Genomic DNA, 19,057 nt, shown 5'->3' with positions numbered 1-19,057 from the left:
CCAACAGTTTCCTGTGGATTTGGGAAGGAGGCTGTTTTCTGTATGTATAGGCTTGAAATAAACAGAACTAGTGGACTTTACTGTAATTGTATTCTTGATACTTTCTTTTTTACATAAGGACTATGTATATTGTGAAACAACCCAAATTTAAATATCAAGATAAATTTACATTCCAAAACTGCCTGCTCTTACAGGTGTAGGTGTTGAAGTACATATGCACCCTAGTATCATACTTCAAAGTGACCTGTAGACAGTATAAAATAGCTCTTGTAATTTATTATGTCTCTTTGTCAAATAGAATCTGTTGAACTTTCAAAAAGCCCAAATTATGTTTGGATCTCGCAGTTGCCCTTCTACTCATTTCAGATATTCTATGGATTTAAAGACTTAATGCAGTAAGTATTCCACCTTCAGAGAAATAGCTGATCTTTTTGTCTTTGTGATAACAGGCTTTCATTACATCTCCTCTTCATGAGACAAACTTCTGCAAGAGTTAAATGGTTTTTAGGAGGGTTTCAGAGGAGAGTTGCCACATAAAAGAAACCTGTGGCATGTTTGGTTCTAAATGGGGGAATAGCACAAATACAGGCAGCTGTAATGACAGTGCACATTTCATTACTTTTGAGTTGTGTTTTCTCATGTGAATCAGCTGTCTCATCTACTTAGTCTATAAAAGTAGAATGATGGATTATTGGGGAGTTGAAGTCTTAGTAGCTCTTGGTTGTAAGGAGCTAAAACTCTTTCCATGCTGATGAAATTGCAACAATGAATATGGACAGGAGCTATTTGTTGTGTGTTTGGTTTGGAGAGTAGAAATCTCTTCTATGTCTGCTAATAGTACTTTGTCTTGAAGCATAAAGGCATAAGCATTTATGTCTGTTTTCTTAAAATTTTATTTATTAAAATAACAAGTTTGACTGAACAGGAAGGAAAAAACAACCTTGCTGCATTAGTTAATTTCTGAATGACTGTCACCTCATATTCCAGCTGCAGGAAACAGTAAATTTACAAAAATGCAGTTAACCATCATGGTACAAGTAGTGATAAAATTTGATTTTCAACATTGTTAGGCTATTACTACTGAAACAATAAAGTAAAGCAGGACTGAAGAAATAGGTGTCAAATTTTGTTCTGAACCTTGTGTTTTAGCAAGTCTGAAAAGCTTGACTTTTTAATCAGCCAAAATGAGTGGTGATTGATGGGAGTGTTAATTCTGTGCCAGCAGCAAGCATTAGAATAAGAATAAACAGAGTAGCTGGTTGTAAAGTGAGTCCTGCCCACCAGAGCAACTGTCTCTTTTTGATTTTTTTTGGTTGTTTTTGGCCTTTTTTTTTTTAAGATGTTACAGTTCAGGTGCTTTTGGCTAAAGGGAGCAGATAGGGAGTTTTCTAAATCTGTTAGTTGGACGATGGGGTAATGCTGCAAGAAGTACCTCTGGAAATACTGTCCTGTGAGTGGTGGCATCAGTAATTGTTATTGGGCTCGAACACAGGCACATTCTAATCAGGACTGGCCAATGTGTGCTGTCCTGGGTGTCAGTGTAGGGAATTGCATAAAACTGGGGAAGGAGGAGTATTTAAGATGCAGTACAAAAACTCCCATTGCCTCAAAAAGGTGCCTGTGATTGTGGGGAGATTGGGGCATGATGATAACCCGAAGTCTTTCCAGTCCTGTGTGCCTAATCCAAGCAGTGAGGCACTTCACAAAGGAAGGCTGGAGACCTGATGCTCACAGAGCCATCATCTTTCCTCACAGTTTCTGCTTTTCCACCCTTCTGACATGTTGGGGCACATCTGCTTGGCTGAATTTCCAGCTCCACATCCTTGTCACTTATCCAAGTGAGAATAAAATGCCTTCATATTTGGCACACCTAGTTTCCCAAGTGATGTCTTGTCCCTCAGGTCTTCCAGGTTCTCACTGCAAAACAACTTAGTGCCATTGAACTGTGAAAACCCGGAGGGTTAGGCTTATGCCCTACACACAGCAACTGTGGAGGCCACTATGATATTGAAAGTGAAGCTGCATTAAGAGGGTTTGTGTGTGCATAAATGTTTTTTAAACATGAATGGCCTACCAATATTCTACTGGCTCATTAAAAATGCCTACACTTCTGAACCTTTGCAAATGGCAGGTTGGTGACTGGTTAGGGAGAAATCCTGCTGCTTAGCGGTGAGTGGTTAGTTGGTTTGGGTTAGGGATTTTTTCCTATTCACCCATCTTGCCACCCCCTCTGAGTGCAGTTTTTTAAATTTCCTGGTGCTAATTTGAATTTTCATTTTTACAAGCTTATGTTTTTCATGGTTTTCTGACCACACAAAATAATCAGGATGTTGGGTAGAGTGAGGCTGTGTCATTCACAAAATGTTCTGTAAGCACGTTTGCATTCATTTCTGTGCAGAAGTATCATCTTTCCCTTTCCTCTGCACTCCAATACATATGTTTCTAGTGGTGGTGTGTTCTTTACCATCTTTAAAAGGGTCTTTCCACCTCACAGTTCTTGATTCAAAAAGCAGATTAGTTGCTTTCCAGATGAACAGAGAAGTTTGCTATCAAAGCTAAAAACCAGAAAGTGGGGGAGGACGACAGGCACAAAACCCACCAAACCAACAAAAACCACCAAGCCACAAACAGCAATTCAAAGCTCAAGCAAAAAATTAGAATTCATTTGTCTCTAGCATAAAGTAGTGCTCCAGCCAAATGACAACAAATGCTGCCCTCCATTTTTCATTAAAAAGAGGACTTAAGAATGCCTTTCTGAGCAAGGAGTCTCTGACATTACAAATTGTTTGGGATTTTTAGGGTTAGTGCACTGTGATATAGTTGACTTTCTAAGTTGAATATTTGGGTTGTGACCTCAGCCACCTTACTCTGAAGGGTTGTAAATAAGAGGAGAACGCCCTTGGAGCTTTTCTTCACAACTGGCAACTTGCTAACTTTTGCTTTTACCGTAGGGACTAGCGAGGCGTATTTCAGCATTTCTGTTTGCAAGATTTGGCATACACACTTCTGATGCTGCTTTCTTACTTGATAGTTCTCTCAGAGCTCTGGAAAATGAGCATTTAGCCTCTGGTCATTCCTTTAAATTTAGTTTGGTTTAAACAGTTCTGATGTCAACAATTCTGCTTATGTGAAAGGAACTGTGAGACCTCTCTTCCTTTGTAAACTCACCAAATCTAAATCTTGATTGTAATAGGCTTCTGGATTGAGAAATCATTAATTTACAGATCTTAGTATCCTCATTAATACTTTTTCTTTCTGACAGAATTGATTTGTCTGTGGTTCCTTTGTGGTATTTACTTACATATAAGATATTTACTCTTGCTAAGATATTTTTCCTACCTTATAGAGCAGTTTCTACCCATTAGCCCTAAGGTATGTCTCCAAAATACTGCTGTCCATGTGTTTCTGGTTTAGCATAATTGTCTCATTTTCCAGGCATTTATATGAGGTTGTCTTTTGGCTAGGAAATGCATCCAGAACTTGAACTGATTTTAATAGTCCAAAATAATATCTTCACTGGTGTTTAGGAGCAGTACAGTTTTTGATGAAAATATCATTTGTGCTGGCTTTGCAGCAACATAATTTAATTTTATGGTCTCAACAATGAGAGACTTAAGTGAGAGGAAGAACTGATTTGAGTCAGATGGCTCCAGCAAGCCCTACCTTTTTGTTCCCACATCTAGTGGTGAAATAAAGAAGATAAGCAGCAGTTACTGATTTAAGGATGGGTTGAACCCAGCCTCAGTCACAGCTACTGTCTCATATGTATGGCTGCTTCTCCCCACGGCACTGCCAGCCGTCAGCTCTGCAGAGCTGTGGCGTGTGTGGGGCAGCTGCAGCACTGCTGCTCCCTGGTAAGCTTCAGACACAGTGTCACCTCTGCTAAGAGACCCTTTTGGTGAACCCTTTGTTCCTTTCCTAGCTGAACCACCCTGAGAAGATGTTCCAAACTCTCATCTAAAGTTGTGTTGATAATTCAGTTATAAAAGAACCTGGTTTTCTTTCCTGTGTGTGCCTGTTCTGGGTTAAGATGTGACTGTGTGCTTTGCATGCAAGGAGAATCTTCTAATTTTAAATGCACAAGCTCAGACTTTCTAATCTCCCTATGTTTTGTGTGCCACAGAGACTGTCCAGCCAGTACTGGGCTGTATAAAAGCCTGCAGCTGAGCTCACCTGAGCTCAAGCTCTCTGTGGCCTTGCTGAGAAATGCTCCTCTTCCAGGCAGAAACACTGCAGCCTGTAAGAGGTCCAGCTGCTTTTTCATTGAGCTCACACTATTTCATGGACAAAGAGGCATCACATAAAATAACATTATCACTTTCAGAGATGAGCAGAGTGGTGGGTTGATTTAGATTGTTTGTTTCTTTTCTAGACCAGTATCACCTGGGATCTCAGTGCCATGTATACTTTTGTGAAGAGTTTATGCATTGTTGCTTCCCTTCTCTGTCCCACCCACCTGTCCCCACAACTTCTGCATGAAAACAAAGCTGTCCTGGCAATTACTTGAATTTCTTTCTGCCTCCTAATATTTGGACATGTCAGTATCTAAAAACATACCTTTGCACTTGCTAGAAGTAATTCTAAACTAGACAGCAGAGTCTCTGTCACCTGGAATAAACACCGGTTGTAAGATGCTTTGCTGAATTGTTCAGGCTTGCAGGAGACCGGAAAAGTTGTAAATGAAATCCTGCAACAGTCTTTCAGTAGATCATAGTTACTTTTTTTGCCTAAAATAAGAATCTAAAAGCAAAGCACAGTTAAATTCAGGACTTTGGCTATCTGTGGCAAAGCTACTACTTCCAGTGGGCCCTGGATTTTGCCCGCCATTATACAGAGCTTCCCAGAGGAGCCTACTGTCAAATACATTTACAGTACATTTACAAATAATGAAAACAAGTAGCTAGAGGGAAGAAAAGGCATTGCAAGGTCACTTCTGCTGTTATTTTCTTCCAAAAATGTATGAGAAATAGAAAAAATGAGCCATTTTTATTCAGCTCAAAAAATGGAGAAAAGAAACATAGGCTTCCAAACCCATGAACCATATGGCAAGTACAAAACTTCATGCTGCAATTGGAAAGACTTTTTATTATAATGCTAGTATTATAAATCTAAAAATTATTTCATTTAACCCCACAGGGCTTATTTGAGAATTGGCAAATTCTGCATCAGGCTAACTTATTAAAGTTTAAAAAGTAGGTATTAATAAAATATAGATGGAACCACTGTACTCCTATGGGACTCTTACTTACCTCTAGTCTGAGGCTGACATAGATACATTTGAGTCAAACAGGAACTACTACTTATTACAAAGCTGTTAATCATGGAGCTTTAATGAAACTGTTTAGCACACTGAATAGCAATGTAACAACGCATAGAAAATTAGCTTGTTTGCCATTGATTAATGATAGATAATGGGTGCAGTTCCCCACACTGGGACATTTGAGCAGTTTTCTGTCATGTACAAACTCAAGTTCATTAAGGCGTGCCTTTACTTGCACAGTCTGATTCAGCATAAAAACCCACACAAGCAGGAATGCACTTTAAAGATAAAAACAAGATTTATATTTAGCTTACTGAAAGTGTAATGAACCTTTGTCAGATAAACAAGACAAAGATTGAAGGACAGAAGAACAAAAGTTGCTTATTTCAACAATACCTTGAAAAGAGTTACAGGAGAACTACAGGTCAATACATTGAAAGAAGACAGTAGGAAAAAGTTACCAGCAGTTATTCTTCTAAGTGTTGAATTTCAAAGAAGTAGCAACCTGGTAAACTTGTTTAGGTACCAGCTGTGTGCATGTAGGGTTATGTATCTCACATGCCATCTTTGTACAGAAAAGGTGTGTACAAATGAACTTAAAACCAGAGAGAGTTACAGTTCTCAGCTTCTCAGCAATGGACAGATTTTGTATCTACAGATACTGCTGAAGATTCACTTCAATTCAGAGCCACTGTAATTTTCTCTGTAAATGAGAAAAGGAGTTTAAGACCGAGCTTTTTTCCTTTTACTTTGTCAAATATAGTGAGCTCACAGGTTTTACTACTTTTCATATTTAGTTTGAGTCTAGGCTTGCTAATAGTACACAAAATGTAACAGCTTTTGTAACATTTTTAATACACCAAAGAAAATGTTTATCATCAGAAACTGCTACTCCAATTCCACTTGCATTGTTATACTTTTAAATTCCACTATAAATTGTGTAAAGTAAAGCTCCCCTAACCCACCCCCCCCCCCCAAAAAAAAAAAAATAATTAAGGAACAGTAAGCTCTGATATGGTGCAAATCAATCTTTAGTGGGCTTTTTCATTCACCTCGTTGAAAACCAGCATCAACTTTCTGATAGGCCAGAAATAGTTTAACTTCCAGCCAGGAAGAGGATCTCTGCTGCTTTTGGCCTTTCTTTCTTCAGCTCCTCCTAGCACAGAAGCAACTGTAGTATAATTTAATGCTTAATGCTGTCTGAATTACTGCAGCCCTTCACATGTCAGATGCAGGATTTCCCAGACTCTCTGCAGGGCAGACAACTTCTAGACCTGCTCTGTGAGCGTGTCACACGCTTGGTTTTCCTGAACAAGCTCCTCTCTGGTAGAACATCCTATGAAAGTGTTTGCAGCTTCCTTGTGTTGCTCTGACCTCCTGTCAGATGTGAGCCAATTCTACACAGCATGCAAGCTTCTTGAGCCTGAAGTACAAAGAGAAGAATGTCATTTTGTGGTGGTCTGTTACTAACATTGCAGTAAAGCAAAAGCAAGCTGTGGTGTGCCATTCTGTGCAGGGGGTGAGGATAATGCTGTATTATGTGGAGGCCACCTTGTGGCATTGTGGAAGTAAAACCCAGATGTAAAGAAACAACAGCACCCAGACTGCAGACCAAGAAATTAGGATCCTAAACTGTTTATATTTTTAGAACCCAAACATCAGTGTGATGTGTCATTCTAGCCTCATGTGAGTGATTACAGGTGCTGTTCATACAAGTAAGAACACAGGAATTTGAGGACGTGTGTAGCACCATTCTGTGGGTCATAGCTTCTTACCTAGTCAGCTTAATGAATGTTGCAATTATTAAACCTTCTGCTTGCATGGTTAATGCACAGTTGCTGCTTAACAGAGATGTAGGGACAAATTTTTACAGAGAACAGGAGCAGATGAGAAGTGCAAAGTTCTTTGAAACTGACTTCCAGGTTACCATCACATTGCATATTTGTTCTGCTTGGATGAGGGAGTCTGGAAATTTTTACAGCAGGAAAATTATGCTCCTTTTCCCTGCATTAAAGTAGTAATTAAATTTCCTCCACTGAAGAATGAATTTGAATTTAGTAAAGATGAGTTCCACTGCAACCAGACAAAACTGGCCAACATCTTGCAATTCTGATGTCAGCATTTGCTATCTCCTAGGATGAGTGTGCCAAAATAGACTATCCTCTTCATGGTTTTGGACATATGTTATAAGAACATGAAAACAGTTCATTCCTGAAAAGAAAAAAAAAACGTCCTGAAGAAGTTTATCTGGTCATCTTAAGGTGAAAGCAACCAAGGGAGTAGGAGAATGTTATCTCTCTGAGACAGGAAACTCAATCGTACATGGTGGCTCCATGCTGAGGAGGTGGACATGTTGGAGATGCAGGAATTATTCTGACAACTGCAAAGTTTGCAGGGGATTAAGAGATTTTCTGACCCAACATAGAATCATTCAGATTGCCAAAGACATCTTAGGTCATCGAGCCCAACCAGTAACCTGACACTGCCAAGTCCACACTAAACCTGTCCCTAAGCATCACATCTCCCTGTCATTTAAATACTTCCAGGAATGGGGACTTCACCACTTCCCTGAGCAGCCTGTTCCCATGCTTGGCAATGCTTGTGATTAAGAATTTATTCCTAATGTCCTCTCTAAACCTCCCCTGGTGCAATTTGAGGTAATTTCCTCCTGTCACTTTACTTGGTTGACAAGGCTGATCACCACCTTGCTGCAGCCTCTTTTCAGGTAGTTTTAGAGAACAATAAGGTCTCCCCTGAGCCTCCTTTTCTCCAGGCTAAAAAAACCCAGCTTCCTCAGCTGCTTCTTATGAGACTTGTGCTGCACACCTTTCATCAGCTTCATTGCTGTTCTTTGAATGGGCAATCTGTTTGAAGCAGACTGGGATTCTGGAGCAACTGAAGATGGCCCGTGCACTTTCTGTCCCAAGTCAGAGACCTTCTCAGGGCATCTTACATTCAAAGGAAAAAGAAAACTGTTGCTGAACTCAGGCTGTAATCCTGACTTTTCTATCAGTTACCATTTCTAGTGTAGCACAGCAAATTGCCAGTAGATGGCACACCACAATAATTTTTTTTTTAATGGTGCTGAAAGAAATATGCAGCACAATTTTTGTGAATTTTGTGTTTAATCATAGTAAAGCTCCTTGGGTAGGAGAGAGCTCAGTTAATGAGTTACCTGGCTGTGGCCTTTCACAGTACACCTTTATGCTGAACTCTTCCATCTGTCTTCAGTTTGTGCAGTCTCATAAATCTGCTCATTTGGCTGGGCATTTTGATTTCTTCTCACCTCTAATTAGTTTACCAGAAACCAAATAGGATGTAGCTATGAGTATTCCAACGCACATGCAGCCCTTATTTATTCTTTGTGTCAGCAAGGATTATATCTCTGCTTCCACTGAACATCTGTGAACCAGCATTACTCATCTGCTGTGTTGAGTGTTGTTATCTGTGTGTCTATATCGGGGCACTGACTCAAAGATTAGGGTGAGATTAGAGGCAGATGGCTGAAGGTGCTCCCTGCTTGTCTGGTCAAAGTCAGCACCTCTGCACATTCAGCCTGAGTCACGCACAAAAGAGATTTTGGACTGCTGCTGTTTGTGGTCCAGGATCTGTCTGGTGTATTACAGTGCCAGTGACAAATCATCTTCATTTTCCAAAGCAAATATTTAAATACTAGCCAAGGTACTATCACCTTTGTGGAAAAAGAAGCTTTCAGAGCAATTATGCCGAAATGTTCCAAGATTAATTAAATGCTTTACTAATGGTGACCTGTAAGCAAAAGACACATAGCAAGTTTTGCTAGAATTCTGACTGTGAAGAGGATCCATCAAAAATAAGTTCTGCTACATTTTTTGCAACCCCTTTTATCCTTGGGAGATTAAAAAACTCTCCTACTCCTTAAGAGTATCCAACAGTACTCCAAACCACTTCTTTGTAAACAGCTGTGATGATCTTGGATTCTGATGGATTTAATAGGTTTCCTCTGCTTTTTCAGTCTGTATGTGAACCTAAAGGTGACAAGAATGTGAAGACAGATTTCAGTGTTACCAGTGTGATGACATTGCATTAATCTAGGCCTTCTCTTTGTTCAGCCTGTTAGGGACTGTCAGCTCTCACCCATCTGGCTGACAGCTCTGTACTGTTAGTGACAGCTGGTGGAAGCAACTCAGACAAAACCGAAAATTTCCTTGTGAGTAGGGAGGAACTTCTAAGAAACTTGCAATTTTCTATGATGTTGCAACTCAATGAATGAATCCATCAATGAAGAGACAGCTACAAAATATGGAGGTCATTCTTGACTGCATTTTCATGTTCTTAGAATTGTTTGGTTGCTTCCATTGAACTGAAACTGTTACTTGGCAGTTTTATCTGTCTTTTGATGGGAGATCCACTTGAAATCAAGCTGCAGAAACAACTCTGCTAATAGTAAAATTCCTTCTAGAATAAAAACAGTTTCTCCCAGCTGATGTACTAATTATTCTGATAAAAATAAACCTTGATGTTTTTATGTCTTTGTTTCCATTTGTACTACTGTTGTTCTGGGATTTGTTCTTTTTACTTAGCAGACAAACACCCACAGCACAACATAACTGACAAAACAGCATTGTGCAATCCACTCAAGTTGCTGTTGTAGCTAGTCTTACCCAGAAAAAGGCAGTAACAAACCACATCAATTTTTTTCTCAGTTGCATACACTTTAAACTATGGTAACTGATATATCTGTATGAAAGAGAACTTCTAATATGTAAAGATGTTACATGGTGAGAGGACAAGGGACTACTGACCTAGCACTGAAAAGTGTGCATGCCAGTGCAGCAACTGGATTAGGCAAGATGCTGTTTAATTAACTTCTCAATTTGTTAACAGGCTGACATATAGAGGGAGAAGCTTCTTGGACTAGATTATGAAAGAACAAATTTTTCTTTGGGCTCTCCAAGGATTTAAACCGAGAAGCTGTATTATGTAGGTTATAAAAACAACTTATTAGGATGAGGAAATCCTTAAAACTGGAGGGCAAGGTCATTCATATTGTGGCCTGACAGTATCCTAATACAGTTCCTTGAGGATATTTTTTTAAAGGCACATTTTTACACTAACTGCATGATAAATCACTGTGATGTCTGTCTGTAGTGCTGCAGTGAGTCTTGTCAATAGCTTTAACATAAATGCTTTTGCTTTGTAGTTCAACTGGTAAGTACTTCTAGCGCTATTCAGTTCTGACATTCTTGGGTTCCCACCTGGAAAATCCTGCTGGAGTTTTAGGTGTTTGTGAGCTCATGTGACGGAAGAACCTCATAAACCATTCATTTTCCTGATTTTTTCCAAAGAAGAGACAGCTCAAAGATGCCAATAGACAAATAATTCACAACGTCCCACTGACATAGGATGACATATGCTTTTTAAATGATTCAGTATTTTTATTGTCAGCTGATGACCAGGTTCATTGTGTTTAATGACAGTGTTTTCCACAGGTTAGGTAATTAACTCTGACACAACTCAGAGGGGTGGAAGGAAGTGTAGCCACAATGTGGCAGTGAATACATGTGACATAACAGGACATGCTTTGTCAAGGGAAATTGGGCAGGGAAGGTATTACAGCCCTCGTGGCTTCTCCCCTCAGTCTGTGCTGCCTACTAAGTAACAAATTTTCACTCCATTGTAACTAACCAAACAAACTGCATTGCTACATGCTACAAATCATTTTAAAGATGATGCTTAAGGCCAATTTTAATCTTTTGTAAGATTTTTTTTTTGTTACTTTTTCCCCCCTAGAAAATGTTTATTAGCCTTTTCATGATGATTTCAAACCACAATGCCTTAAATACATCCATTACCAAGAAAGCTACGTCTGCTTCTTACACATCCATTTTCTGTAGGTCCCCATTTCGGTCATTCCACCCTTTAAGTGCCCAGTTATGCTTTGCCCGCCCTCACATCCCGAAGCCGAGGGAGCCACCCCAGCTCTCCCGCCTCTCCTCGCCTCTCCCCTCCGCCCGGGCCGGGAGCTGTGGGGGCCCGCGCATGCGCACGGCTCGCCCCGCACAGGCCGCGAGGCGGAGCAATCGCGGCGCAGGCGCGGTGCGGGCGGCGCGCGGCGATGGCGGCGCGGGGCGCGGGCCTGTGCCTGGCGCTGCTCTTGCTCTCGGCGGCGCCGCTGCCCCGCGGAGCCCGCGGGTCGGAGCCCCTCGGGCCGGCGGAGCCGTCGGGCGGCGCGGGCCCCGGGGAGCGGTTTAAGATCGAGGGCCGGGCCGTGGTGCCCGGGGTGAAGCCGCAGGACTGGATCGCGGGGGCCCGGGTGCTGGTGGACGGGGAGGAGCACGTCGGCTTCCTGAAGTGAGCGGCGGGCGGGGCGGGGCGGGAGCCGGCGTCTCCCGGGGCCGTGGGGCCCGCTCGCAGTCCGGCCCGGCCCGGCCCTGAGATGGCGGGTGGCGGCTCCTGCAGGGCTCGGCCGTGTCCCGGTCAGCACGGCCGCGGGACCGTGGAAGCGCAGAATCCCGAGCTGAGCTGCGGGCGGTGCTGTGAGCGCTGGGCCCCGGCCTTGTAATGGGCTGGGCACGGCCAGCCTTGCACTGCCGTAGGGTTTGGCCTCAGCCTCCGGCAGGCGTATCCGGACTGATGGCTCAGGTTGTTGCCCAAAAGCTCAGGAACGAAGTTTTAATTCAAACAAACGAAGAAACAACAGCCGAAACAGAAACCCCAAACGCGTTTGCGCTGTCTGGAGAACCGTGTTTCTTCTCAGCTTCTGTTGTAAATTCTGCCACTCCTTATTTAAGAAACTCACCTTGGCAAAGAATTTGCCCGATGTGGATGTGTTTGGTCATGGTAGAAGTTAAAGTTCTGTGTTGAGTACCCGTGAAAACCTTAAACTGTGTTGGTGAAAGCTAATTTAAGGGACGTGGCTTTATTCTTTCAGAAATCATGCAAATGTAGCTGGAAGCTGTAAAGAATCATTATCTTATTCAGACTTGCATGGTGCTGGATATATTCAGATAAGCAAGAGATCTAGAGAATCTAAGATACAGAAAAAATCCTCAGAATTAAGAACTGAACTAATGTAATTTCAAGAGTAGAAGTTCTAAATTGCATTCTTTGTGATTTTCAGTACAGTATAATACATTGCTTTTAAAATATGTATGAAAATGAGATTGCATGGAATTAAGATTTACCCTCATAAATATTCGTAATTTTTAATTAATCCCTCTGCAATAGGAGTTAAACTTGACTTTGACTTTGGGTCCTATCAATAGGATAACACAATAGATTTTACTCTGCAGATCTTGTAGAATCCTGGCACTGTAGCACCTGCTAAGCCACTACAAACAAATTATGAGAGGCTGACATCATATCCAGGAGCTGATGTAATAACTGCTGTCAGGTTGACAAATTTCTGAATGCTTAATTGAATACTTAAGAAACTTTAGAAATTAAAAGGAAAACATCCTTAAAACAGTCACAATATAAGATAGCGTAAGCATTGTTAGGGATTCAAATCATTACATAAAGGTGGTAGGTCCACCTAGAGAGATGTGGTGTAAGCACATAATGACAAATTCTTTGCGAATTCACTTTTAAGAGAGCTCAATTATTTGTTTTACTGCTGCATGTTTCTAATGTGTTACGGTTTATAACATTTTTTTTCCCTTTTAACAAATTTTTGTCTTAACTTTGCATCTTATTTTTAGGAAAGAGATCTTTGATGTTGCTCTTAACAGGGTAGAGAGCACTAGGGTTTTCTTATTGGAAACTTCTGGAAGCACATAGGAGGAAAACTTCTGTACCTTTAAGGCAACTAGTGTTGAAGCTTCCAAGTAACCTCTTACTAATATTTTCATTGAATATTTGAGTTTCATATGTTAAAATAAAAGCCACCTGTCTAAAAATCCCTTCTGTGTACGTGTTTAGAGCTCTTAGTTTCCTTGTTACTGTGGCTGAGCTTTCCAGCGTAGGCTGGTCCTAAAGGGAGCACTTAGAAGTAAAAACCTCTATTTCTCAACAAAGGTACAAATTGCTATTTTTGCATTGCAAGGCATCCCTAGCACCAACCCACACTATGTAGGACGGCATTCTGGGGGGGTTGCGTTCAGCAAAAGCACCAAAGCAAAGTAAACTTCATTGTATGTGTTTCAGAAGGAGAAAGGAAGGTGTAAATTACTCCTGCCATCACTTGAATACATGAAATACAATTTATTTCAGATCTTATTTGGGCTGGTAAATTATTCCTCCAGCAAGACAACATCTTGAGGGTACAACAGAATCTTTAACCTAGCAGGGAATTTCTGCTCCTGTAGCAGCGCACATTGATGAATTAAAGGGCTTGATATTGTGAGTGCTGACTGGTTTAAATTTTCCTTTTGGTCATTGTGGATATATTAAGATTTGTAATATAAAATGACACAGCTTCTTTAAAAAACAAAAACAGAAGAGCACTCTGTTTTGTATTCTGGAGCATACTGAAATGTTGTGGAACTCACTGTTTTTTTCAGGACAGATGGAAGTTTTGTGGTTCATGATGTACCTTCAGGATCTTACGTAGTGGAAGTTATATCCCCTGCTCATAAATTTGAGCCTGTTCGAGTTGACATAACTTCAAAGGGCAAAATGAGGTGAGCCTTTCCTGATTTGCCTCTGTATTGGTGAGTTCTGTGTGCCTGACAGCACAGTACAGAAATTCACAGAAGCAGTGCTGTAGGTCTGATGCTCCATCTCAGACTAGATGCATCAGCTTAATCATCAGGGTAAATACTTCTGCAGTATATTTAGGGGAGGTTAAAAATTGAAATCTCACAGAAAACACTGCAAACAGTCTGTTTATAGTAATAATTAATACAATATGATCATATTATTATTATTGTACATAATTATAGTTCTAATATAATGTTTGAGCTTATAATAAGCTCAAAGCAGATTGTTTGAGCTTAGGTTTTTCCAAACTTTATTAAATTTTTATTTTTATACTTTGTTAGTATCTTATTGGCAATAATTAATATGTAACAATTAAAAAGATATAGATAAATATTGAGTATAACCTCACCCTTAGCACCATTTGTGTATCTAAGGACTAGTAAGGTAACGAATTTGATGTTGAGAAAATTGCTGGGGTACATCTGCAAAGGAAAGTAGGAGGAGGCTTGGCATCCCTACCAGTCCAACAGATAGAGACTAAAATGAGTAATGCAGCTGGGAAGTCAGAGATGCATGAAAAACAATGATACTTGGAGAAAATGTCAGGGCTTTTCTAAGGGATATGCTGCCTTAAAAACTTAGGTTGATAACTAGAAAGAGAAAACAGCATGTGGATGACAGATGTGTTTGATGAGATCTACTTGAAAATCTCAAGTTTTGAAGAAAAGACATAGTTGTAAGATAGGAGGGAATTCTATATCTATAGATTCTATAGACATTCTCTAGATGAGTATTTGGTGAAAAATTCACAAGGAATAAATTATTTATGGACAGAAGTTATCCCTGGAGTTGCAGAAAATGGATAAATATTCATAAATCATGAAAAATGGGTCAAGAATGACAAAGATGTTAGTACTGAGTAAGTATCTGAATATTAGGCCCAGATGAAGAATACTGGTGATGAGCTATGGAAAAACCTCCTGAAGCACTAAAGACTGAGATTCAGTATTGATAAATGCAGAGTAATGCACTTGTGGAAAAGGTATTAACTTTGTGAGTAGATGATGTTCTGAACATACTGGTTAAACTACACTGTTCAAAGCTGGACCCTAAACAGCATAGTATGTCTTACTTTTGCAAGGTAACAAAAAATGGTTTGCTTTTGATTCCATCAAATGTGCTGCTGAGAGAAGATAGCTTTTCAAAAGTGCAGCCTAGCTGACACTGCATAGCGGATGGTTTTGTTTGTAGTCTTTTATTAAAACTTGTTTAGATTTTTTAAAATCTTCTTTATGCTTTGCCAAAGATTCTATGTTTTATATTTTCAATTATTTGCATTTTGCCTAATAGAGCAAGATATGTGAATTACATCAAACCCTCTGAAGTTGTCAGGCTGCCATACCCACTCCAGATGAAATCTTCTGGACCACCTTCATACTTTATAAAGAGAGAATCTTGGGGATGGACAGATTTCCTCATGAACCCTATGGTATGTACAGGCAGCACACAAATATTACAAGTATGCTAAGGATCCAAATACACCTATTTGTCAGAATCCTAAGAACAAAAACAATTGAGGAGAATGTGCATTTTTCCTTTGCTTTTCTGAGAGGATTGTTTTATTGGATTTTACGTGCTTACAAATGGGAAGATATTCTCTGACGTCTCCTCCCTTACATACCACTGTTAATGTGTGTCCTCTGAAAACAGCCCATGGTCTCTTCCTTTAACAATGTGATGCTGGTCTAATAGTGCAGAGATAACATGTTGCAACACTCTAATTACAGCAGGTGTAAGAGAGAACAAGCATTTGCCTTATTGGTCCAACTTTGAAAACTGTTGTTTAAAGCACAATACTCCCATGCCAGGTTTCATTCCTGACAAATGTTACTGGCTTACTGTTTTGAATGCAGTAGTTCTAGAGTTTGGCTGTTTAGTACAGCTTCATTTTAATTTAGTAGGTCCTAAAAGTGTTTAGAGCAACAGCTAAGCTGAAGAGGTATTTCCTGTTCTCTCTGTAGGTGATGATGATGGTTCTTCCATTACTGATATTTGTGCTTTTGCCTAAAGTTGTCAACACCAGTGATCCTGATATGAGGCGGGTAAGTACATTCAGTTGATGCATGTGGGGAGGCCAAAGATAATGAGATTTCAGGGCACAGAAAAGTAATAAAAACAGAGCTGTACTTTTAAGGAAAGCTTAATGGGCATCATTTATTCAGCTAATAGAGTGTTGCTGTTTTAGCAGTGAGTCATTTTAATAAGTGTCAAGTGTGTTGAGAGGGGTGTGATGTGGGGTTCTCTTGTGCTTCAGCCTAAACCGCAGTTGACTGCACTGTTAAATCCAGATGTCATGCTAGTGTATATGATACAGAGTCTTAATGTAGTCATTAAATTATCTGATTTATTGTCCTTTCATCATGCAAAATGCTGAATTGCAGAAGGCTAGGACAAAATGGAGATTCAAGGTGTTTGCTAAATCTTTTATTTTTACAAGTATTATTTGTCTGTCATGGGTGGCTGCTTTTGAAGGCTTGGTTAACTAAAACTTCTTCTGTAAATGACCACTGTCTTCAGTAGTACTTTATAGGTGTCTGAGTAATTTTTTTAAAATAAGTGATACCTTTAGAAAACCTACCAGAGCTGTATAATACTCTTTTGGCTACAATTTTGATTAAAAAAACAGATAAAAGATATACTAGGTATTCATGGCATATTCTTCAAAACAAGCTGAACTCTGGAAGTTTAATTTTAAAAAAAGAAAATCACATATTCCTTACTTTTTTCACTGATCTGACACTGCTTAGAGACAGGCTGTTCTTTTGATGGTAAGGCCATCAAAACTTCTGATGATTTAGTTCTTATCAGATAACTTAAATGAATTCTTAATGAGAAATTTTTAAGTTGGAAGAATTTTGCTTCTAATTTAACTTATCTTTAAAGAGTAAGAAAAAGTTGTTTTTAAGAACCAAATTGTAATGACATTCTCTCGATGACCATGTATTAAATTGTTAAGTGTTTACTTGTGGTTTATATGGAGGTTCTATGACATTTTTCAAATTAACTTGTTTTTTCTTTCTGGAATCAGCACAGTACTAGTTTGTATATATATATATATATATTTTTTTTTAAATCCTTTTTTCCTGAAGGAATGAAAACTCAGCTGCAGTACTCTAGTAGCTTGGTGTCAGAAAGTAGGGCAATAAAAATATCTAATTCCTTCAAACAGCATCAAAAATTTGTAAATTTGCTATAAATAATACTGATTTGAAAAACAAAAGTATGACATCTGTGAGAATGCATATCTGAATATCTAAGCAATAGCCTAAATTTTAATATGGAGAAAAGTAGTGCTGAAAAGAAATATTTTCTATTTTTCAGAATTTTTTTATCAGATGATTGCCCTGTAAGACTGCTTAAGACATGGTTACCATTTTCCACGCATTGCTGCTTTTAGTTTTGGGGGTTTATGTTTCTGTGTGTAGCTGGGTGGTTTTGGCTGTGGTTGCATAAAACTATGTAGCAATATGTATCCTGGAGGACTACAAAAAGTAAAACAGTATTTGGGAAAATTTGTTATCTTTCTCATACAGTCTTTCAACTGATGCCTTAGATACAGCCAGAATTGTTAAAAGCTATTAAGATTATCTGATCTTGTCATGCAGGAAATGGAGCAGTCAATGAACATGCTGAATTCCAACCACGAGCTGCCAGATGTGTCTGAATTCATGACAAGACTTTTCTCTTCAAAATCTTCCGGCAAGTCTGGTGGTAGCAGCAGTAAAGCAGGGAAAAGTAGTTCTGGGAAAAGGAGGTAGTTAAGTCTTCCTCCTAAGTCTGAGTTTGCACAGCTATTTGTTGTCATATTGGTGTCATGTTTATTTGTCTTGAAAGATCAAAAAGCCACTGCTGTAAACTTTAACCTGGCACAACATACATTATGCTACAAGAGTGGTTTGTAGCTATTTTTTAGATTGTATAAGCTGTTTTGTACTTGACAGTAAGCAAAGATGACATGGCTTCAATACTGTATCTGTATAAAGTTATTGATTATACTAAATTAACTATATTGTTCTGTAGAAATTCAAATAAATTATACAATGTGCTTCACAGTAATAAGTGTCTTAAGACAATGTATAAAAAATTTCAAAGATAATAGAAGTGGAGTTCCATTTTAAGATATCTTTAATGTTTTACACTTGTTGAGTTCTGAAATGAAAAAATCATTCTTTCAAAATGGAGTTGTGAGTTTACTGGGTAAGTAATTTGCTGTATCAGCTTGTCACATGTTACACATAAAATCATTTCATTTTATGCAGTTTGCTGCCTCTACCGTTTACAGAATCACAGAGTGGGTAAGGTTGGAAGGGACCATAATGGGTTCTCTGGTCTGATCTCCCAGTCAGGGTCATCCTAGAGCACATGGCACAAGATTGCATCCAGGTGTTTCTTGGATATCTTCAGTGAGAGAGACTCCACAACTTCTGTGGGCATTCTTTAGTTCAAAGATTTTCCACTGTGTATTGCCCGGTTTTACTCTGATCTAGTTTCTGCTGAAAACTCTTTGGGAGGAAAGAAAGCAAAGTATCTTGCATGAGGAATTCATTTAAGCTGTCAAGATCTTGAATCTTTCTTTTCTAAATTACATGTATCACTTCTGCAGCTCTTCGTACTGTTTCTATGTGTGCTGTGCTTTCAACTTACCAGTGGAAGGATTTGAGGCCAAATGCAGAATTTGAAATGCAGTTCAAATTAACTAATTTTAAAATTAAAGAAAAGAACTTAAGGTGTAGTAATAAGTTAAATTCTGCTCATCTTACAAATTACATTCCAAAGTATATGGCTCTTGAGGAATGCTAAGTCACTGGCAGAACTTTGTTCTTCAAGCATGCCTGTATATTTCTTATGCAGTTTGTTTTCAAGCTACCCAGAGAAAAGTTGAAAAAACTGATTGTTTTTTACTAGTTGAACATTTGCATGTTAAAATGACAGCAATACTTGCCAAACCCTATTAGTAACAGTCCTCTTTTTTTTGTCATCATAAACATTGCTCTTCTTTACAGTTGGTAACTTCTCAGGTAACAGGGTCAGTGCAGCAGAGATAATGTATATCTGCCTCCAAAAATGGTATTTGACATCCACTTACAATACATCTGAAGCAAAATCAATTATAGT

The 19,057-nt window shown here is 39.2% G+C and overlaps 1 protein-coding gene across 1 annotated transcript; it reads left to right on the top strand.

Moving 5' to 3' along the window:
• Positions 1-11,341: 11,341 nt before the first annotated feature.
• On the top strand, positions 11,342-17,994 carry EMC7 (ER membrane protein complex subunit 7). Its single transcript, XM_064714162.1, has 5 exons — positions 11,342-11,593; positions 13,744-13,863; positions 15,233-15,371; positions 15,904-15,984; positions 17,548-17,994. The coding sequence occupies exons 1-5, from the start codon at positions 11,358-11,360 to the stop codon at positions 17,698-17,700; spliced, it is 729 nt and encodes a 242-aa protein (XP_064570232.1). The 5' UTR covers positions 11,342-11,357; the 3' UTR covers positions 17,701-17,994.
• Positions 17,995-19,057: the final 1,063 nt, after the last annotated feature.

This window comes from Zonotrichia leucophrys, chromosome 5 (assembly GCF_028769735.1).
Source record: "Zonotrichia leucophrys gambelii isolate GWCS_2022_RI chromosome 5, RI_Zleu_2.0, whole genome shotgun sequence".
NCBI lineage: Eukaryota > Metazoa > Chordata > Aves > Passeriformes > Passerellidae > Zonotrichia > Zonotrichia leucophrys.
This window is presented reverse-complemented; position numbering and strand designations above follow the sequence as displayed.